Below are 23,616 nucleotides of genomic sequence, written 5' to 3'. Positions count from 1 at the left end.
ATATTTTTGTAATTAACATGTCTATGAATCATATTGTTAGAATCCACGGTTTTGATTTTTTTTACTTTGTAGTTGCGTATACTTAGTTTAGATTCTTGGCTCTGCCAATATATATATATATATATATATATATATATATATATATATATATATATATATATATATATATATTGTGAAAATAAAAGTATTGGGACAAGGTCAATGCGTGTCTGACAAGGTGCAACTTATCTTTCACCAATTGAGATGATATGACATAGGTTGGTTGAGGCCTCTCAAGTCTTGACTACCAAGTCATGCCAAGCCCTTGGAGGTCCCTACCATTTTTGACTCGTAGGGATTTCTATAATATTTCTCATTTTAAATAGCTGGCAACTCAAATTTATTAATGGCATGATGGTCCAAATTGGGTTAGAAAATATGGAGTAAATGAAAGGATTATAACATGTCGGGATTTTGTTGGAAGAGGGTGCACATGCCCATTAAATGGTAAGAAGAAAATGATCTGTTTAAAGCTTTTGGATTGATCCGGTTTTTAATGGCTAGGGATGGCAGTGGACCGGGGGAAAGCGAAGCCCCGCCCCGCCTCATTTGGACCGGGGATGAAGGGTATGAAACGGAGATGGAGGCGGGGATGAAGGTTAAAATCCATCCCCGTTCGGGGATGGACGTACACTTTTCCCCACCCCGCCCCGCCTCGCCTCATTTGGACCGGGGATGAAGGGTATGAAACGGAGATGGAGGCGGGGATGAAGGTTAAAATCCATCCCCGTTCGGGGATGGACGTACACTTTTCCCCACCCCGCCCCGCCCTGCCCCATCCCTGCATCATCCCTGCCCTGCCCCGTCCCCACCACTTTTCCCCGCAATAGCCCTGGCGCGCCCCGTCCCCACCACTTTTCCCCGCAATAGCCCTGCCCCGCCTCGCCTCATCCCTGTTTGAACTGGGGATGGAGGACATGAAACAAGGATGAAGGCGGGGGTGGAGTTTAAAATCCATCCCCAGGGATGGAAGTTCTAATCTTGAGGCGGGGCGGGGGTGGAGACCTTGTCCCCCGCCCCGCCCCACTGCCATCCCTAATAATGGCATGATGGTCCAAATTGGGTTAGAAAATTGTTCCATTTTTTGTATATTAAATTTTTTTGCTTTTTTTTTCTTTGCTTTTTTTAATGATATAAATGTTTAATTAGGGGTTTAATTTTTTTGGTGTTCTTTTTTTTGAGAATTATATGATAATAGCATGAATGTTTTGATTTTAAGGGTTTTATTTGTTTTTTTAGCATTATGTATGATGCTTGTTAGGGTTTTTTTTTTTTAGTTTTTCAAAATAGCATAAATGTTTAATTAAGGTTTTTATATATTTTTTAATTAGCAATTAGGTATTTAATGAATACTTTATTTTAGTTAGAATATTATAGATTTTGTTTTTTATAATGAACATAAATCCATGAAATTTTCAGAGATTAGGGTATTGGTTAGCATTTTTCCAAATGATGCAAATGTTTATTTATAATTTTTTGGTTTTTTGTGATATTTTTTTATATATATCATTAAAGAATATTCTATTAACGAATGCTTGATTTTTTTAGATTTTAAATTTTTATTTAGTTTCTTAAATGGCATGAATATTTAATTAAGCATTTTTGTCTTTTTTTATTCCAATCAATATTAAACATGATGTTTTGAATAAGTGTTTGATTTTGATTAGAATTTTAAGGGTTTGTATTTTTTTAATTAGCATATCTATGAATCATATTGTTAAAATCCATGGTTTAAATTTTTTTTTGGGTGTATTTGCGTATACTTAGTTTAGATTCTTGGCTCGGACCCTATATAGATATATACAGTGAAAATGAATGTATTGCGACAAGGTCAATGTGTGCCCGACAAGGTACAACTTATCTTTCACCAATTGAGACGATATGATGTAGGTTGATAGAGGCCTCTCAAATCTTGACTACCAAGTGGGGTCATGCCCATGGAGGTCCCTGCCAATTTTGACTTGTAGGGATTTGTGTAATATTTCTCATTTTAAATAGCTGGCAGCTCAAATTTATTAATAGCATGATGGTCCAAATTAGGTTAGAAAATATGGAGAAAATGAAAGGATCAGAACATGTCAAGGATTTTGTTGGAAGAGGGTACACATGCCCATTAAATGGTAAGAAGAAAATTGTCTCTCTAAGGCTTTTGGATTGACCCAATTTATTAATGGCACGATGGTCCAAATTGGGTAAGAAAATGGTCACATTTTTTGTATAATAATTTTTGGGCCTTTTTTCATTTGTTTTTTTTAATGATATAAATGTTTAATTAGGGGTTTAATTTCTTTGTGTTCTTTTCTTGAGAATTATATGATAATAGCATGAATGTTTTGATTTTAAGGGTTTTATTTGCTTTTTTCAGCATGATGTATGTATGATGCTTGTTAGGGTTTTTATTTTTTTAGTTTTTCAAAATATCATAAATGTTTAATTAAGGTTTTAAGCTTTTTATATATTTTTTAATTAGCTATTATGTATGTGATGAATACTTCATTTTCATTTTAATTAGAATATTAGAGATTTTGTTTTTTTAATGAGCATAAATCCATGAAATTTTCAGAGATTAGGGTATTGGTCAGCATTTTTCCAAATGTTGCAAATAGTTATTTTACAATTTTTTGGTTTTTGTGATATTTTTTTATATATACCATTAAACAAGATTCGCCCAACAAGGAACTTCGCCCATCATTTAAGTTTTCTCTCCCTCTTTTGTTTTCTCTCTCAACCAAACTTACCTCCTCCGATGACAGTCGGCGTCGGACATTATTTTGATAAGATTAATAATAAAATGAAAATGATTAAATTCATCATATTTGTCAACAATGAATACTTACCCTTAATTATTTGAATATGAGTTTTATTTGAATATGGTTAGTTATACGTTGCTTTCAGACAGCTCAGGTGATAAGGGATGAATGTTGAAAAGAAAAGACACTGATATTTTTTTTATTTATTTTCAACTCTCTCTGTCTCTCTCTACATGCGTCGTGCTGTGAAAATGAAAGTATTGAGACACCGTCAATAAGTGTACTCCGTATCTTTCACCTAGAGTATAGATTATGTCAGCAGTTCCTTGCCATTTTTAAATCTTAGGGTTTCACTTAAAATCAGATGGCCAGCACCAATTTGATGAGTGTCGAAAGTTAAGAGCGTCTAACACTACGCCCGACTCTATATAGTAATATGTCTTAATTTTAAATGATCAAAACAAAATTTTGATAAGATTAATAATAAAATGAAAATGATTAAAATCCATCATATTTGTCAACAATGAATACTTATCCTTAGTTATATTTTTATGAGTTTTATTTGAATAAGAGTTTTCATCTCAGATTTGGGAATTTGGTTGGTTATACGTTGCTTTCTGACAGCTCAGCTGAAGGTCAATGCGTGTACTTCGTATCTCAGATTTGGGAATTTGATAAGGTTTTTATATATTTTTTAATTAGTAATTAGGTATGTAATGAATACTTTATTTTAGTTAGAATATTAGAGATTTTGTTTTTTTAAATGAACATAAATCCATGAAATTTTCAGAAACTAGGGTATTGGTTAGCATTTTTCCAAAATGATAGCAAATGTATATTTATAATTTTTTGGTTTTTTGTGATATTTTTTATATATATCATTAAACAATATTCTTTTAATGAATGCCTGATTTTTTTAGAATTTAATTTTTTATTTAGTTTCTTAAATGGCATGAATATTTAATTAAGCATTTTGTTCTTTTTTAATTCCAATCAATACCAAACATGATGTTTTGAATAATTGCTTGATTTTGATTAGAATTTTAAGGGTTTTATATTTTTTTAATTAGCATATCAATGAATCATATTGTTAGAATTCATTGTTTTAATTTTTTTACTATGTATTTGTACATACTTAGTTTAGATTCTTGACCCGGTCTCTCTCTTTTTTTTATATAGTGAAAATGAAAATAGTGGGACAAGGTCAATGCGTGCGTGCCTAACAAGGTACAACTTATCTTTCACCGATTAAGAGAATATGACGTAGGTCGGTAGAGGCCTCTCAAGTCTTGACTACCAAGTGGAGGTCCTTGCCAATTTTTTACTCGTAGGGAGTAAGTGGAAGATTTTGTTGGAAGAAGAAGATGGTCTATTTAAGGCTTTTGGATTGTCCCAATTTACACACGATATATTTTTGCCAAGCTTGAAAGAAACCACCTCCCTCTACTCTACTATATTCAAGCCCAGTCCTGCTTCGACCATCGTTTTAAGTTCTCTCCCTCTTTTGTTTTCTCTGTCTCAACCAAACCCCCCTCTATCACCTCCTTCTCCGGTGACAGTCGTCGTCGGACATTATTGCTGAAAGGCGAACGACCGATGCCCCTCTTGTATTTGGGTCACATTTTTTCAGTCTAGAGGCTAAAGGTGATTGGCAAGAATCGTTGCAGAAGTTGAAAAGAATGCAGCCCAACGACATTCAGGAAAGATCGAAAATCAGTTATGAAGGATTAGATGATGAAGCACAATGTATATTCTTGGACATTGCGTGCTTTAATTTCAGCAGTATTCGAGATATAGAAAGTGCAATTTATATGTGGGATGCCTGTGGATATTCCCCAAAGGTTGCTATTGAATTTCTCCAGCACAAGTCTCTCATTAGCATTGGAAATAATGGTTACTATAAAATGCATGACCAAATCCGAGATATGGGAAGAGAGATCGTTCGACAAGAAAGCATTTCGGACCTTCGAAAGCGCAGCAGACTTTGGGAATGTAATGAAGTGTTAAATGTCTTGAAGTACAATGAGGTAAGAGAAATAATATTTTCCATTCTTGACTTGTTTTCATTTCTGTCAATACTTGTGCCACACACATTGGGCAGGCCAAATCAAGAATTGGCCTCAGTTCCACTCTAATTCAGAAACTCTCATCCCAGCTATCAGTTTCCAAACATCCACCACCACCAAGGTAGTTTGACCATGCTTTTAGCAGATGCGTTAATTTCCATCCTAGCTGTAGCTACCACTTCCCAAACAGAGCCTGAAATAACTTGGTAACTCAAGTCTTAATTGTGATTAGACTCTCTCTAAGCTTGGTGTCAGCAATTCTTGTTTGGGAATAGATGACCAATTGAATGACTCAAAGCAATTAGTGGACTCCCTCGTTTTTTTTTTTTTCAGTTTGGGCTTAGTCGAAAGTCTAAATGAACACATTTTGTTATGTTCAAGCTGGGGGTAGGGCTGGTAAACGAGGTGACAAAGCCGAGCGTTAAGTGTTCAAGCGTGGCTCATTCTTGTGGCGAGCCAAAACTGAGTTTTAGCTCATAATGAGCCCGAATTAAAGCTAGAAGAAATAGGATTAAAAAAAAATTGTAAAATATGTTTTTTTTTTAATAACTAACGAGCTTATATGAGTCAAGCACCTGTTGAGTTTGGATAGGAGTAATGCCATCGAGTTTTAATTTTTATAAGAGAAATTCCATTTAGGGACCCAGCTCTTGCCTTATTTTTATAAATCAGCATATTTTGTTGGTTGAGTCAACTGATGAAATTGAGTCAAGGAGGTTCCTCCACCCTTAATATATACGTTGTTCCCATTTACCTTGAAGGCCACTTGTGTTTTAGCTGTCTTGTTTGCCTCTCTTTTTTATTAGGAAACGGAGAACAACAACATCCAGGCCGTCCTTCTCGTTTCCAACAGCAGCATGGAGCGTTTGAGAAGTAACGCCTTTGCTGCTTTTGACAACCTCAGGATGCTCCTTATAGACTTCTGCAATTTCGGAAGTGGATTAGTGCAGCTGCCTAGGAAACTAAGATGGTTGTTTGCAAGAAATTGTTCCATGGAGTCCGTGCTATGTGATGATGATGAATGCCATCCCGAGGAACTTGCTGTTCTCCAACTACGGTATTGCTCAGGGCTCCGAAGAGTGCTACGATCAACTAAGACGGTTAGTCGCAATAGCTAAAACAAATTAATGAGATTAATAACCATGTATGATAACTCATAGCATTTATCTCTGAATCCATTGATCTGCAGGTTTTCGAGAGATTGAAGGTCCTGGAACTCTCTTTTTGTGATCTACTCTTCATATCTCCTGATTTTGCTCTTACGCCATGCCTAGAGATACTGAATCTTACTGGCTGCAAGTATCTCCGAGTTGATGAATCGATTGAGAATCTTAACAAGCTGGAATCGCTAACTATCGAGTTCTGCGAACGAGTAAATGACCTCTCAAGCATTTGCAAATTGAGCTCCCTTGCAACCCTCGAGTTAAGCCGGCTGTCGATTTCTGCTTTGCCAAAAGGATTAGGGGAACTGAAAAACCTCTCTAAGCTACGTTTGTCCAGATGTTCCAACTTAAAGGAACTACCCGATTCCATTGGGGACCTTTCCCGCTTACGAGACCTCGACGTAAGCGGTTGTGGGAGACTCCTGTCTCTCCCTCGGCTACCCTCTTCTATAGTCAGTCTCAGAGTTGAAGGCTGTTCTTCTATGACAACGATTTCAGACGTTTCAAACCTAAAAGAATTGAAGAAATTTTCTCTAAGTGATTGCGAAAAGCTCGTGGACGTTGCTGGCCTTGAAAATCTGAAATCTTTAGAAGTTCAATTCATGTTCCAGCAACCTATGATGTTCTCGAGCTGATAAGCTGTGACATTATTTAGTTTTTGACAGCTCTAAATAATGGTAAAAAAAACATATCTAATTGAGTGAATCGCTGACCAAAGTCAGACTTCATCTGATATTGTGGTATCACAAATTTTTTGTGCTAATCTTAAGCTGTCTGCTTAGCGATTCATTCAACTATATGTAACATATCTTTTTCATCACCTTTCTCAATGCAATAAAATAGACATAAGCATACTGTTCCACGCGCTGCAATCACTCTTTTCTTGGCAAAAGAACTCATTACAATCCAACAGGCAGTCTGAATGGGGAATGACAATTTGTAGCCCATTAATTGAACTTTCAGTATAGCAATATCAATCCTTTCTTGGATCAGAGCATTACCTAGACCTTTCAGTATTGGCAATTTATAGTCATAGTCATGCAGTTAAGTAGAATTTTAATAGCTGACAGATCAGACAAGCTAATTTAAATTTCTAATAAATTTCAGATCAATTCGTTTCACAATCAACATCATGATATAATTCAAAATAGGAATTAACACAATAATCATGATTAACAAGCGATCAAAACATAAACCAGGAGCAAACATGTCGGTTTCCACATTATACCAAAATCCAGACAAATGCAAATGATCAAATAGATGCATAAAACATAATAAAAACAACATGTTAATATTATGCAATAGGCCAAGGTGTATGAAAGTACTCTCTTTAGAGAAGATTTGCCCCCACATACGGTGTAAATAGGGTCTGACGTCCTTCCCTCAGGATACAATAGCCTCGACAATCCAGATCGGTGCACTTTGACGGTAGATCGTTCTTCAAAAACAACCTCTCAGAACCGCTCTAGCAGGAAAACCCCTTTTCTGAGAAACGTAAGAGAGTGAGAGAGATAGAAGCAGGGAGAGAGAAAACTGAAGAGTCAGGCAACTTCGTATATCCCTGTAACCCCAGTGCTAACCACGTTTTATAACCCACAAACGGTTACAAAACGTGGAAGAGACATGTTATGGAATACGAGAGGTCATGACCCAATAACGGATTTATCAGTTATTCATTTATGTTAACTCATTATTTAATCCAAATAAAAACAGAAATCTGGGACAAAAAGATCATTGGACTTTGAATGGATATGGCCCTAAAGAGCCAATTACCCGAACCTGGCCCAGCTCAGCACGGTGGACGGGCATGTGTGTGCGTGTGTGGTAGTCATCCCAACCCCTTGTTCTTTGGAATAAGTGTTAGAGTCTTCATATAGGTTATAAAACCCATAACTTTCTTGAAACTCTTCAATATGAGACTATTCCACATCATCAAAGTCTAAACACACTCCATAAATGAGTGTTCTCCATGGTTTTCTTTATTTGAATTCCCTCTTCTCCTTTTCCTACATCCAACACTTTTGTCTACGACTTTGTCCACATTATGAACTCGTCTAGGACTGAGAACTCACCAAATAATTTAAAAAATGTTGCAACCAATTAAATCCGAAAAAACAATTGGGGGTAGAAAAAGGGAATAGATTCTCAATCTTAAGTTATACCATCTCATTGTTTTGACACCTAGAACATAAGTGTTTTTAAAAAAAAAAAATAAGAAAGCAATTAGCAGGAATTCAATTCATTTGTAATGAGGTTTTGATTCTGTCGTTACCAAACTATAATCTTGTTGTACCTACAATAAAATTTGATATTGTAGAAGATCAAAATGTCATAAGCTCCATAGAGGGTCAGAATAAGGCCATTAGGTGATCTGAAACCACTGAGTCTATCGAAGTTGAGTAATAATGAAAATTGGTTGGATATGGGTGAAACCTACACTAAATCTGATTTTTGAAAACTGAGTTTGGTTCTGGAATCTTATTTTATTTGAATCTCAAAAATGAAATTCTGAATCAAGTTAAGATACGAGAGACACTGTGGTACTTGAAATGCCTCTGCTTTAATGATTTGCACTTGCTCTTAATTATAAGAGAATCTATTAAACAAGAATCTATTCAATCATTTTTTTCATTAGTGTAAAAACATAAAACAATTATATATTCAGCAAATGTTCATATAGCATATACTGTATATCAAGGGTTCGACTTCTTAAACGCTATTTGTACATCGCTTTCACCGGTCATTATTTGTCTCATGTCATTGTTCTCTTTATCCTCTCTCATGGACATGATATAGTTATCATCATCGATATCATTTGATTCTTTACTATCAACGTGATCGTTGTTACCATTAATTGACTATTCGGTTGCACAAACTAAATCAAAATATATCTATTGCTTTATTTGCTTTCATGCATTCAACATTTTTGTATTTCTAACATTCAAGATTAATCATAACATCTTCACATCAATCATAATACCTATATCTCAAGCATAAATTACAAAATCCAATAATTTGTACTTAGATTTGCCATCTGCCTAAGAAGACTGGATGTCATTCAAATTGCAATGATGAAGATCACCGACACTAGTTTGCCCATATGCTTCTACATCCTCTGCAATGATCATTTTATCATGTACAACATCAATATTGTTTACTACTTGGGATAATTTGATGATCGGCAAAGGACTGAGCTCAATAGATAGTGTCTGAGATACATGCATATTTTCACAAGATTCACATTATTTCATTCATCAATTGCTTTTTGTAGATCACTTCCAATTGCTTCTTGTTTAACTGTTCATTGATTAACTTTGCTAACATCTAAGTAAACATCACCACTAAATAACATCGATTTTATATCATCATCGTCCCAAACATCATTCAATATTAGATGGTTATCTATGTTTGAAAAATAACTATATTGGGGGATCAATAAGTTTTTCATATATAGTTTTCAAAATATTAATGTCGAAAATTTCTTAATGCTAATATTTTTGAAAACCAGTATATATCTTCAATTAGAGTAATCAAACCTACAATAGTGCATTTTAGCCTTTATAGACACCATCACTAACTCCCTACAATAACTACTATAAATCTTCAACAACTAGCATGTGAGAAAAGGTTGTCCATATACGCTTCAAAAATGCATTAATTATTTCTTTCTTAAGGGGTATTGGTTGGCCCACAGTTTTCCACAACTATGAAAGCACCAGACGTCGACCAGCTTTGCAATACAGACGGATACAAAGAACGCAGGCAACAAAAATACAAAAGAGCAAAGATTCTCGACCATGAGCGTGTTATTGACTCAACCACAAATATGTTGAATGAAGGTAGCTTGCTTACTCTCAATAAAAAGTTTGAACCCTGGACTTCGCTTATGCTCACTAAAGTGAGGCAGACTAAGATTCATTCAAAGTAACATAACAGGATTCGATTATGCACCATCTTCCTTTTCTCTCTTCTCAGGATCGGGAGTTTTTCGATAAAAGGTAACATCCTTCCAACTCATGATTGGGTCCACTCCCGTCATAGGGTTCTTTTCACCTTTCCCTCATGGTACTTGTACGCTATCAGTCATTGAGAAATACTTAAGCTGAGAGGGTGGTCCCCCTTTCTCGCATAAAAGTGATCATCATTCAAACATGCTGCATTTTACTGGGAAGGATCGAACCATGGGAACAAATCTACACGGCTATCACCTTCTTTGGCCAGATCTTCCACCCTTTTCACAGGTCCAACGGTTTTTCCATCTACGAATAGTTAAAGTGGATTCTCAAAAGAGAGGATGGATTATGGGAGTGTGTGACTTAAACTATTGATTGGTCCATGCAAATATATTATTTTTCATATTGAAATTCATAAACAAATGTGTCTTTGTTGCAACCGCAGCCCCCTGCGGATCAAGAGGATAGGTTGGTTCCCTTGAGAAGAATCTCTTCTATGATCAGACTTGAATCATGTCATGCATGAATAGGCTTCGTAAGATCTAGTAGAATATGTGATGTGGCATGATCCAGATTATGTTCTATCTATTCCACTTTCATTTATTTCACTTAATTTATAGTAGAGAATGCATTCATTTCCCCTGCATAGACCTCGATCTATGATACTATCAGAGTGAAACAAGGGATCTAAGGAAGAATCGAGACTAGACTTTATTAGTAACAAGTAAATCCTTTGTATGTAAGAAGAATCTCAAAAACAATATTGTGCTTTGGTTTCATGCAATGATTAAAGAGGAAGGAAAAAGTTGTTGTCTTCCCAGAAGGGTGCCCTCACTCTCTTGGCAAAACGCTTCAAAAGAAGAATTGTCTTGCTAAGGCCCCGCCTGCCACCTTTCTTTTCCCATCAACCGGCAGAGATTCAATGTCAGCCTTCATCACCTATCGACGAAGAGATTCATTCCCGAAAGCGAAGCTTCTGGAGGGCGACGCTAGAGGCATTCTGCTGGTAGGAAGGCCAAACAAATCAGTCTTAGAAAGCACATGTCTTTGAAATACGAGTAGATAAAAGCATCCATTAGAGAAAAGGATGGAATGTGATAGGATCTTCGAAGGCATCTATTAATCCACTTATAGGTCTCGGCCATCAAGTGTAGTCTATTAAAAGAGACTACAGGTTTTTCCAAAAAAAAAATTACGTTACAACCACTGAACAAACTTGGTTGATAAACATGGTTTATGTGCCGCTAATATAGTGGCTTGTCAAGCATTTGACAAACTCACACCATCCATTTCAAATGGGATTTGTCCTGTGGACACACAAGCAATCCAACTCATAGGATTTCCTTTTCCTCTTCCCATTCTCTCTTCTGTAGGTTTCTTGGTAATTGGGAGATCTGCGAGAACTCTTACCCATATCTTATCATTTCTTTGAAATTGTCCACTCATAGCATGATGGAATTGTATGATTTTAGCCTGATGCGACAGGAAAGACGACCAGCTTCACAACTTTTGGTGTCATATCTTTCAAAACCAAGTTATGTACCATCTGATTCGTGGCCCCTACTACATGTGCCTTTACGATATTTACTATATTTAGTACATTTTGGATATCGCACGTGCCTTTCTTGAATGACTATATGAGATCCACACTTTGACACCTGAGATTTCGTAACAATAGATACTACATCAGGAGCATAATCGATTTTTTGGTGAAATACATTACAAGATGTTTTTCCATACTTTCTGCATTCTGTTCTAGCTATTTCTATACCTTTTGATCAACCTGAACAACTAATATGAATCCCCTCCACCTCTTTGGGCATTACTAATGGAATATCCTTCACTATTTGACTAAAAATGGAATGAAATGATTTTGTTTTGTTCCTCGATTGAAAAGAGATGTCTTGAGCAATCTGAGAAGCACTTTGATAAACATATTTGATCTTGACCAACTCCATTAAGGTATTAGTGTTTGTTCTATTAGGCAATAAAGGTCGCTTTTTTTGCATATTGATAGGCCCATAGAGTTGTTGCCAAGACATCTCTGACTCCTTGAACGAGGGGATGAAAGAGCATGAACTAATTTCTAAAAGAACTTATCTGAGAAATGAAATTGGTTAGTTGCTTCCTCCCAATATTGGTTCATTGAGATCTCAAATAAAAGCATTTGATCTTACTTCGATCAGAGAAATCCGATAGAATTGGAACAGATGTGATTCGCTCGTCAATCGATTGCTTGTTGATCCCTTGGGTAGAGGGATTGGGGGGGGGGGGGTGGATAAGCCCAAATGTCACTCCATTGATACAACGTATTGAGCGACTGCGATGAAGAGTTTCGATGGTTCTGCAGCCTCCATTGCATTTTTGAGGAATTGGAAGAACTAATAGATTTTTTTGGATTGACCAATTTTTTATACTGAAGATGAAGAGGACCGCGAAGAATGAAGAGAAACCATGCTTTTTCGCTGCTACACACCTTGACTGTTCTTTTCAAAAAAGCTTTCTTGTCTCAAAGCGGCAACATAAAGATTTTCTTTGATTTGTTACTTTGTCGACAACTTCGACCTAAGGACTGACTTTGTAGCTTCAAGGCAAGGTTGGTGAAAATCGAGCAAGGAGAGAAAGTTGTCGTTACCTGAAAAGCGGAAAGTTGGCCCGCAAATGGTGAGGGATGTCCTCTCATATCAACCATCTATTTTTGTTCATCTGGGTGGTGGAAGAGAGCTTGGTTGGCTTTATGGCATAGCATACCAGGCGACTCAATCTTCTCAATTTTGGCAGTGTCCATCGCTCCCTCCGGCAAGCTATGTCGGTTAATGGATTGGGGCAAAAAGGCCAATGCACCCTTGGAGGTTTGTGAATGACCCAGACCCATTGATTTCCCCCCGTTAGCCTCAGGAGCATGCACAGGAATCCCTGACATGGCAGGGGGAGCGGGAAACTAATGAGGAAGATTACCCCGGTAGAGAGGCAAGAGAAAACGATTAAGGCTTGTGTTGATGGAGTCTACTTCATGGCTGGAGAGGAGTAGTTGGGGGCTTATGAAGAGGAATTATTTTTGTATGCCGCTCCCATTTCCCGAGGCTCATCTTCGACGATAGGATGGCAGGCTATCTATCCTTTTGTTTGAGGAAGGCATGCCACACTAAGAACAGTTAATGGATAATCAGTCTTTTCAACTAGAGGGAAAGCTCTATGAAAAAGTAGTTCCATGTCGTTGTTCTTTTGCTGTTTTGCCCACAAAGCACTCGCAAAGCGAAGCTTAACTAAACAAGCACTTTGAAAACCAACTTTTCTTTGTTCAATGCTTGTGCACAGTAAACTCTAGCACATCATAAATACAAATATGCAGAATGTCTATGGATGTTGTGGCTTATGGTCTTGTCTATTCTGTTGTTGACATTGTTGAGTCTGTCTTTTAAATGTGGTATTTTGTCTTTGAGAAAGTCAAATAATATTTTTGGGTAACTTTCTTTTTATGTTCTTCATAATTGCATGACATTGGCTCATTGCTGCAACTATGGGAACCGTATTTTCCTTATTGATTCTTGACATCATCACAAAATGAAACTTGAGGATGCTAGACAATTGTTCTGTCTTGTATCATCATCATTTTAATTTCATGGAGGGTGATCGCCTCAAATTCGAATCCTGGTAATTGTGCAGGAGTTGGAGAGACAACCTTCAGAGATTCCCTTCCTCAGGAACCAGATTCAGATAATGAATCTGCAGTAACACCTCTGGTGAGGCTGCTAGATGGAAGTCGATGTGGAAAAGTCTCAAGAAACATTTTGAGTTTTAAGTGGTACACAATATTATCACATTTATTATATTTTTCCAACTTGATTTTCTCATGTGACACAAAGGAGAGAAATATTTTCATATAGAGTTCTCCTACACATGTAAAATATTCTTTTCTTATGAGATTGTCACTTCCAAACATGCCCTTAGGGCATGTTTGATGGCTTGTCCAGGTTTGGACAAAATGAACAAAAAGAATGGAACAAAACATTGGTTATGTTCATTCTGTAACAATTGTTCTAAGTCCAACGTTTGTTTGGATCATACTCAAATGCTATGTTTCAAATGTCCGTTATTTGATGACAATGTACAGACAACTTGGATAGTCATGAATAATGGGTCAAATTACTTTATTTTGTCCCTTCACTATTTTACATCTTTTAACAAGTTTATTATGGTTTTTTGCCCAAATATAGATCCAATTACACAATTATATCTAAAATCATGAATTTTTGCCCTGAATATGAATTTAGAATTGAAATTTTACACTTAATATGGATCTCAATCTCTCTAGGGATATCATCGCAGTAGCCAATCAAAGAAACCAAATGACGATGTGTAAGCTTGGACAACAACTGAATTTCAGTCTGAAACTCAGTGAGATCTTGCTCCGATATTGGATTTCCTCTTTTGATAGCAACATTGGTGCCATCATCAATCATTCCCTTGTAAACTTTGCCAAAGCCTCCTACACCGAGAAGCAGACCCTCGTCAAACTTGCTGGTCACATCCAATATCTCTTGGAAGGTGAATAAGCACCCCAAGTTTGAATTTGCCAAAAAGATGAAGTTGGCAGTTCCGATCTTCTGAGAAGTAGTTGAAACTTTGCTCATGGTGTGTGAATCTCCATATAATGGCAATGGCAGTCACGAATGAGCATGGTGTCACCTTTTCGATCTCAGAAAGACAAAGCAACAGTAATACAAAGCTATCAGTAAAACTGCCGCCAAGCTGCCCACAATCACTCCAAGAACGATTGTCAACTTCATCTTCTTCGGCTGTGAACCAAAATAAATGTCTCAGACAAAAAGCAGGCCATCCAAACTCCCAGCATCATTGTTGATCTTCATGATCTCTAAACCATTGAGAGTGGCATTGGCATTATCCAAAACAGTCGAATCAGGGCCAATGCTCACATTTATGCGAGTTGATCCAGGAGAGGTATTGGAAACAAAATTAGCATAATATGATCGTCTCAACATATTGGTCTTCTTTGAGGGATCAAGACCAGTTGCCCCATAATCAAATTTGACATACACATTGAAGATGAGCTCATTCAAAGCATTGTTAATGATATCACACAAGTGAAGCTGTATATAATACAAGAAGCCTGGATCAACGGGGAGCAGAGGCGGAGCTGGGGGGGGGGCAGGACTGGGCTACAACCCAGTCCTGCCTCCCGAAACAGTTTAATTTATTTTTTTTAAAGCCCAGCCCTGATTCCATATGAAATAGATTTTTATCCATTTTTTTAGCCCAGTCCTAGCCCAACCCTAATTGCAGCAAATTTTTTTATTTGTCCACATGAAATAGATTTTTATTAATAATTATAGCCATTTTTTATTTTATCTAAAAAAAAAAATCGAGGGCGCTGCCCCCAAACCCCCGACTATCACACCAAAATTTTTTTTTTGCTACACTCGTGTTTGCCCCCCCCCCCCCCCCCCCCCCCCACATGAATCCTAGCTACGCCATTGACGGGGAGAGACCATGTGATGTTGTAGTTGACATTTAAAACATTCACGTCTGTCATTGCTTCAGCAGTGACATATACCCAATTGGGGGCGATCGCCTTGGTGACCATCGTTCCATTGTTAATGGAGGTTGGATCCACATATGCAACCGTCACGGAGTTGTTAGAGAACAGGTAAATCCTATCATTCTCCCAAGTTCTTCCTAATATATCATTGATTGGGGTGATCTTAGGACCTCCCACATTGAGCCTGTAGACAGTCTCCAGAGCCAAATTGGATATACCACTGAAAGGGAAACCAACAGAGACCTGCTCAACCGTATTTTGTTGATCTCTCCGGGGACCAGGGATGCACCGATCTCTCCGGCGACCAACCCAACCGCATTTCGTCAGAGATTTTTCTGCCGGTGAGGAACCAAACCCCGATTAACAAGACAGATCCGACAACGCTAGGGTTGGTGCCGAAGCTTGCAGAAGAAGAATTGTGAGAAGAAGAGGAAGACGAGGAAACGAGGAGAGAAGTTTCTGGCATGCCCGTCGATGCATAATTTTTTTTCTTGGTTCCCTCTATTCCTGTTCTTTTTGTAACAGGGGGAGGTGGATCAACAATTACGGTATATATTGAACACGGCAGACACGCAGAACACCGTCTGTCGCGTCCAATGTTTGTTAAAATCGCCGTTCCCAGCGTGATTTTTGTTCAAATTACGCTGGGAACGGTGCATCAAATGTAACCTTAGGGTATGTTTGATGCGCCGTTCTCAGAGTGATTCAGACGAAAATTATGCTAAGAACAGCGATTTTCTACAAACGATGGATGCGGCGGACGACGTTCCGCGCGTCCGCCGCGTTCTTATTTCTATGTTATTTTAGTTCCACCCTCCCCCCTGTTACAAAAATAACAAGAACGGGTGGAACTTAAAAAAAATGCACGCCGCGCCCGTCAATGCGTCTCTCATTCTCCTCACCTGGAAGAGCTCGTCCGACTGGCCTCTTCGAACTCTCTCTCCCCACCCGATCGATTATCCAAAAGGAAATCAATGAAGGGCAGATTGATCTTCTCGCTACCATGGTCTGTTCCCACCCACCCACCCGGTATTGCCAACTAGTCCTCCTGTTAGCCATTATTTCTGCCTCTGGTATCCCTGCTTTAGAATTCACCTCCACCATCATCTTCATCTGCGGCATAGGAGGATGATCGCCAACAAACCCAGCATTGGAATCGTACTTGTTGCCATCTTCGCCAACAACTCTAGTCTTCTGATCAAAGCCTGCAAAAACAGAAAACGCGCATAAATAAGGGAAACCCACTCAGAAAAACTAGAGAAAACGAGATACCATAATTTGGAAAATAAGGAAAAAAAAGGTTGTGCAAGATGACGAAGAGTCATCTCTTATGTAGGTGATGGTGGACTCACTACATGCGTTGCTTATCTTCATCGAGACGTGTTGCAAATGTGGGTGTTTTGAAGATGCTCACAAAGTATTTGTTGAAATTCTCAAACGAGATGGGGTCTTGAAATTTCATTATTTCAGGTTGTTCACAGTTGGTTAATTTGATGCAGATAAGCTCTTAGAAGACGAAAATCGGTGTCATACATAGTTATCTTTCCATTGGCTTTTCTTTGATGTCTAAAACATGGAGATGATAGAGTCGGCTGTAAAGACATTGTTTGGGTTGGCCCAGGAGTATTCGAGCAGCACAGATTATGGATACGTTATGTTTTATTTGAAGCAAGCAAATGAGATTTGGTTATCGCGGCGTTTGTCCCCTTTTTGCTGAAAATAGCATCAGCATCGGCATCCTTTCACTCATTGTTATTCGCTGGGAATCCAGGCCTGTGCGGCAGCGTCCTCCTTCGACCACGCCCCAGGAGAAGAAGACAGTTGGGCTGCTGGTGTGGATTCTCGCAGTTGGCAATTTGCCAACGGAATGTTCAAGCTGGTCGTCAAGTAATTCCACCCATTATTCATGACTGTTCAAGCTGTTCGCACATCATCATCATCAAACAACGGACATTTGAAACATAGCATCTGAGTACGGTCCAAACAAACGTTGGACTTGAAACAGTTGTCATGGAACCAACAGAACCAATGTTCTGTTTCATCCTTTTTGTTTATTTTGTCCAACCCTGCACAAACCATCAAACATACCCTTAGGGAACACGTAGGCAATTACAACTTGAGCTAGAAGGTGTGCAAGCTCTCTCTTTTAGACAATGGAATAGCTGCAGCAAGTCCGTGAGAAGGCATGGCGTTCAAGGCCTGAGATTCCAACCATCCTACTACTGCTCATTCCAGCAGCAATAGGGTTGTGCAAGAGTGGCAGAAAGGGGGTGAAAGGCTTTGGGAGACTTGACTTTATGGTAAGAGCAAAAGCCTCAACTCTTTTGCTTCTTCAATAAATGCTGGTTCTTGGATAAAGTTTTTAACGACTTTTATAGTCAGATCCTTCTGCATGAAGTCTCATTCCAAGTTTTTTTAATGTTTTTCAAGAGGCTTAAAACATTTTTAAATTTTTAGTTACACGTCATCTGACGATAAAAAAGGGGCCAATTCAAGATCGATTCTATTTTTTCAACTTTTTTTTAAGGAACCGATTCACTGATTTAACAACAGTGCTTAGTGCACGCAGGACGGTGCATGCTGGTCGGAGTTCACGATGACTTGAATTGCCGCTGTTTCCAAAGTTTACTCGGAGGGTTTTGCGGGTTTTGGAAGGAGCCAAACTTGAGCAACGGGAATTATTTGCAGGATAAATTTACAGCTCCTTTCTGAAACCTCACAATTACCTCTTTTCTTTTCTTTTGAATGACTCACAGTTACCCCCTTATCAAACATAGCTCTTAATCTAAAATGCATAAAATTGTGCCAATTCCAAGCGAACCGAAAAAGCAGTTTTCCTTTTCCCTCCCTACGCAAACAGGTAAGGCAATTCTAGAAAAAACGATAAACTGCTAAACTCAAAGAACTGACCATTTGATCTCTCACAGACTGAAGTGACCATGCATATGGCATATGGTGGCGTCCATTTATTCTGGTTTAAACGAAGCAAAAGATTTTACATGTCCTTCATTACTAAATGCTGAATAATTATCAGTCATTTTCTTACATGGCCCATCATCATCTCTCTCTCTCTCTCTCTCTCTCTCTCTCTCTCTCTCTCTCTCTCTCAAAAGTGAAGGCAAACAGAGGGGTTTAAATTTCATAAACATCGAAGTGTAAGTTGCGCCTGCCATTTGCCTGCATAGCAACACATGTTTTGGTCGAACCCAAACCGACAAAATAAACTGCAAATTGTGAAAACCGTGCTTTAAACAGGGAAAACATGGAGCAGACATGCTGTTTCCATGGCCCCCCATACAGCTCATGGGAGACACTTTTCTTGCTTATTTCCAAGGGGACCCCTTCCGTGGAAACAAACATTTTTTATGATGATGATGAGAGGCAATCACAAATGAAAGTTTTTAGAAAAAAAAACTCCTTGTGATAGGAAGAAAAAGCTCAACATTCGTGCTAGCCAGCACAATTGTCAAGCTAGCAAGATGAATGCTAGCCAGCACAATATGCATTCTCAAGCTAGCCAGCACAATTGTCAGAGCCTCCTAGCAAGATGAATGCTAGCCGAAACACATTCAAAGATCTGATTAAAAATATTAAAAGAAAAAAGGGCCAAGAACCATGCGGATACAATGTGGCACATGATGTTGCCACAAAAGGAGAAAGAATGAAACCTTTTTGCAAAGAACATTTTACCAAAAAGCTAGAAAGGATTATCCTACAAGATTATCCCACAATGTAACACCAAGCAGGCTCCATAGTCTTACGACTTGGAAGACTCACTCTATATGGAAGGGCTTGTGGGTGAACCATGGTTGAAGTCCTGTTTGCTTCTGCTTCTCTTCATTGCTTTGAACCTTGATTTCGCTGTAAGGGTCTGAACCGTGTTTATAAAATTTCCTATAGCCATTATAATCAGCAGAGTTCCGCAAACAACAACCTGAACGACAGCATGATGGTTACAAATGCTTTCAAAATCAAATGTCGCACATACCTGCTAAACATAATACAAAGTTTCCTGAAATAAGCATGGAAGAACGCACTTACCTGCCATTCGGAAACAACACCAGCAAACGCAGTCTGAAGCAGTAATATCCCCACATATGCCTCAAAAACCTGAGAACATGAGCTGATATGTCAAGTTTTTATCATATTAAACATCACCAATGATCATAAGACATTGAATTTTGAAAATCCTATCAATATCTTGCGTCAAGACATTGGACAAGACTCCAGAACTTTTTTTTTAACCACATCCAGGATCGGAGACCTGGTCGTGCCTGCCGTGCCTACAGTCACCATCCCAGAAGCATAAAACTGCAGAAGATTGATTTTTTTTGTGCCTAAGCATGAGACACATAAGCTGATCCACTTTTAGAGTTGATTGTGTTTGTAGATTTGCAGTCAGATGATTAGAACAACCAAGTAAATGCCGTGTCATTCTGACTTAGGCTAAGCCAAGTTGGCCACCCAAATGAATTGGATCTCCAGATATACACAGACCTATCCATTTCCATATGCGCAATGTAAAAGCTCAACAAGTAGCAATAAAATGAAAGATGTCATTCTTCATAGAATAGTGCATTCCAATCCAATTACAGGTAATAATAATTTTAATACGCTGCAATTTAGTTTACCTGTAATGTGAAAAGGATAGGATATAAAAGCCACAATTGTCCTTCCACACCAGCAGTTTCTCCCCATACAACATTCATTCTCCTTGACTGCAAACAGAAAATCACCAACACTTTAGTGCAAGAATATGAAAGAGGAGGCACCCTGATGGTGTACAAGCGAAATGATCAAAATGGATTGCATTAGACAATACATGAAAACCATGACTGCAGTGAATCAAAGTAGTGTGCTAAGAACTTAAATCAAGCAGCATAATGCAGTTCTATAAATATGCCAGCAAGTTAAATATCTGTTACACGTAACGTCGAGAATATTTCCGCAAGATGAAGTCATTATGTAACATAAGAACCCCTCCTATATTTTCTCCACTGAAAAGATAGACTGTGCAACCTACATAGCATTCCAAGCAGCAGTTTCAAGAATGAAAAGCTACTGAATTCATGAGGCACACATTGAGAGGCAACGCATAAGCCAAGTGCTAGTCCATGACATCACTGGAAGTGAGGTGCTTCTCAAGCAAGGTAGGCCTTGGAAACAGACTGACATACCAGTCAGCAAATCTTTCATCATAATGACATCCAACCAAAGAGGGTTTTAGACAACTAACCGTTCATCTTGAGCAAAAAAAATTTTGCAACATTTTAGCAATTTTTGCTACTTAAAAATAGTGGGAAAGGCAAATAACACACACATACACAAGCATCCATGCATGCACCCCATTCATCTAGATTTTGCAAATGTTTTTCCCATGCCTAGTTTCATTTCCAGATCACCAACATTGATGAGATTGAATTAGGTGGCAAGTGTGAGAAATGGATTGGCAGCATACAATTTTCACAAAACAAACAACATAGCATGCATGAGAAGGTAGATAGTTTGGACTGGGAAGGAGCATAGAATATCTACGAAAACTAGGACACAAACACAGGAATCAATGTTGGACAAATGTTCCTAATGGACACATTGAAGCTTAAAAAGACCGCTTTACACAACTACATGTGCACATGCATGCACATGTGAACACACACACACACAAGAGAAAGGCATGTTGGAACCCTGAAGTTCAAAGAGAGGGTAAAACACGTTTGAACATAGCCTATGCAGAAAAAGGGTGCCAAACTAGTAATGTTATGGATAGACAAATAAAGTATTAGTATTTCACTCTATAGACTTTGGTTCATGTTTTTTAAAAATATTGTAAGGATATGCTTTCAGTATAAAATCATTAAGAAGCCTCTAATTTGAGAAAGAAATAGCAAAAAACATGTTAGAATGTACAGTAAATCCTAAATCTAAATTTACAAAAAAGACACTTTATGAACTAAAAACTGGAGCATCCAGAAAGTGTCACTGTAGACAACTTTTGGAGACAACTAGATGGTAACAGTGTACATAAATCTCTGAAAACTTAAATCTCATCCAAGAAGTGAGAGTTTCTACATAATAAGCCTGAAAAACAGTATCATTTTCCTGGTCTTTGGCTATATCACTGGCCTTTTAGGATAACCCCTATGGAAACAGAGCCGTATAGTGAGCTTCTGTTGTTCTTTGATGATGCCAAAACACATCCGCCCCCTTCTCAACCAACACACACAGTCAGACAGTATAATAAACATATTTAAATGTAATAAGCTTTAACATTAAGCTCTATGACTGTTCTCACCATGTTATTGTCTGTAAGCTGGACAAATTTATAACACTTGCTTCAATCAAAAGCAACTGGCTGCTCCAAAATGACTAATATCAGAAATTTTCATACTAAGCACTTGATGAAGCTGCACAGAATTGCAGTAATACCGCAATATGGCTTCCTCTTATAATCATATCATCAATATTTATAAACCCAAACCTGATTCTGTATATGAATAGATAATAACATAACATGATTCCAAGACCAAATAGTCGCTATGGCTGTCAAAGTCATAATATTAATGGATCACCTGGCCCAACATGAATAGAAAATCACAGCTAAGATGTATAGACCCTGATGGGCACCAGACAGATTCACCATGCATTCCAAAGATATATCATAGTTATGGCACCTTAGGGACATCTTATGTTCAGGAAGGATGAAGGGACTTGGGCATGTTGAAGGGACTTGGGCATGTTGAAGGGACTTGGGCATGTTCGGCAACCATAACTAAGAGGTTAATTATCTCCAGAAACGATGTGACTATCACCATGTTTTACTCCAAGAAAAGATCTAGTGCAAGAAATTCCTCAATATTGCCTGGCATGTTCTGCAACCATGACATAGAGGTCAATCATCGCCACTATCAAAGAGACTATCACCACATTTTCCTTCTACATAAGATCTAGTACAATAGACACAAAAGCTCCACACACTTGGTTAGGTGGGTTTTGAAGGGCATTGAGAGTTCAATATCCAGGGTGCATGTCCCTTGCCGCAAGGCCAAAGAGATAGGGAGACCAACCTGGTTGGCAAGGGGGACATACTCCAGGTTTTACACCCATGAGGTCGTTTGGTGAAAGGAAAGTTGAGACCGCAAATCCTTCCCCAACCACCCTGCATGGTTGGTTCCATTCATTATCCAAAAAAAAAAATCTAGTACAAGAAATCCCCCTTTTAAAACTTATGGAGGTTTCTTTTTTATTATACCAAATGACCAGACCCTTTAGACCATTGAAAAAGCATCCTGAGGGCCATACATCAAAAGATGGAATGTCCATTGATGTATTTTCCCCACAGAGATCTACGACTTCAAAGTTCGGCACAAAGAACATCTTAAAAATTTAGCCACTTTCTATCAGCAACGATGATGGAATGGGTTTTAAACACAATTGTGCATGAAAATGTAATAAGGGCATGTTAGCAACACCCTATGAAAGTGGGATTTTTTCAACCTGTGATTACAAATCACAATCATAGAACTCTCACAGGGCAATGCAAACATGTGAAAGTAGAACCCGTGATTATGATTGTCACCTATTATTAGGTACCCCTTCTAAACTGTTAAAGTTGGTCACATGTGTGAACCTGTGACCGGCCTTCACAAGCTGAGGAATTACAGCTGTGACCAAAACAAATGCACACTAAATTTTTTTCCTTCTTTCAAAATTATTAATTTTCCTTCTTTCAAAACGATGTAGTAAAATCATGGAAACTTAAGCTAATTGAACAGTGATGATAGACATACTGATGAGTATCATTTTTACACTATAATTACAGGAACATTATCTATACAAAAGCATGAAGAGTAATTAGAAAACTGTTATCGAAAAATAGTGTCATAAAGAGGCAGAAATAAGTCATTAAAATGTATATCAGGAGAGAACTACCTTTCCCAATGCAATACGAGTGTACAACCTTTGACGTTGATATCTGTTCTGAAGAAGCATTGCAACACCTTGCATCATAGCCCATGCCAAAAAGAGCTGAACTCCTCTCTGCATCATTCATTTGGAAAAAATGGTTGGAATCAACCAAATAATGAG

The 23,616-nt window shown here is 38.1% G+C and overlaps 2 protein-coding genes and 1 pseudogene across 3 annotated transcripts in view; 1 reads left to right on the top strand and 2 right to left on the bottom strand.

The window, feature by feature from the left end:
* The first annotated feature begins 4,195 nt into the window (after positions 1-4,195).
* LOC149833092 (TMV resistance protein N-like) lies at positions 4,196-6,880 on the top strand. Its single transcript, XM_090014899.1, has 3 exons — positions 4,196-4,816; positions 5,662-5,955; positions 6,045-6,880. The coding sequence occupies exons 1-3, from the start codon at positions 4,469-4,471 to the stop codon at positions 6,651-6,653; spliced, it is 1,251 nt and encodes a 416-aa protein (XP_089871025.1). The 5' UTR covers positions 4,196-4,468; the 3' UTR covers positions 6,654-6,880.
* A 7,299-nt stretch (positions 6,881-14,179) lies between these two features.
* Positions 14,180-16,905, bottom strand: LOC149833091 (receptor-like protein kinase THESEUS 1; annotated as a pseudogene).
* A 1,355-nt stretch (positions 16,906-18,260) lies between these two features.
* Positions 18,261-23,616, bottom strand: part of LOC149833090 (uncharacterized) — a 39,439-nt gene continuing 34,083 nt past the window's right edge. The window contains exons 7-11 of one of the 2 annotated variants that reach the window (XM_090012713.1): positions 23,461-23,568; positions 20,163-20,249; positions 19,573-19,641; positions 19,309-19,465; positions 18,261-18,755 (exon numbers count right to left, since the gene is read on the bottom strand). In XM_090012713.1, coding sequence (XP_089868839.1) covers positions 19,310-19,465; positions 19,573-19,641; positions 20,163-20,249; positions 23,461-23,568 — 420 coding nt within the window. In that variant the 3' untranslated portion in view covers positions 18,261-18,755; position 19,309. The remainder of the gene's footprint in view (positions 18,756-19,308; positions 19,466-19,572; positions 19,642-20,162; positions 20,250-23,460; positions 23,569-23,616) is intronic. The other variant, XM_090012712.1, reaches the window with a different exon arrangement.

The sequence above is a fragment of the Nuphar pumila genome, chromosome 7, assembly GCF_984573655.1.
Source record: "Nuphar pumila chromosome 7, dmNupPumi1.hap1.1, whole genome shotgun sequence".
NCBI lineage: Eukaryota > Viridiplantae > Streptophyta > Magnoliopsida > Nymphaeales > Nymphaeaceae > Nuphar > Nuphar pumila.
This window is presented reverse-complemented; position numbering and strand designations above follow the sequence as displayed.

Coding starts and splice junctions, on each gene's coding strand:
- LOC149833092 (XM_090014899.1), top strand. CDS start 4,469: ATGCAGCCCAACGACATTCAGGAAAGATCGAAAATCAGTTATGAAGGA. Junction 4,817..5,661: donor ATGTCTTGAAGTACAATGAG/GTAAGAGAAATA, acceptor CTTTTTTATTAG/GAAACGGAGAACAACAACAT. Junction 5,956..6,044: donor TGCTACGATCAACTAAGACG/GTTAGTCGCAAT, acceptor ATTGATCTGCAG/GTTTTCGAGAGATTGAAGGT.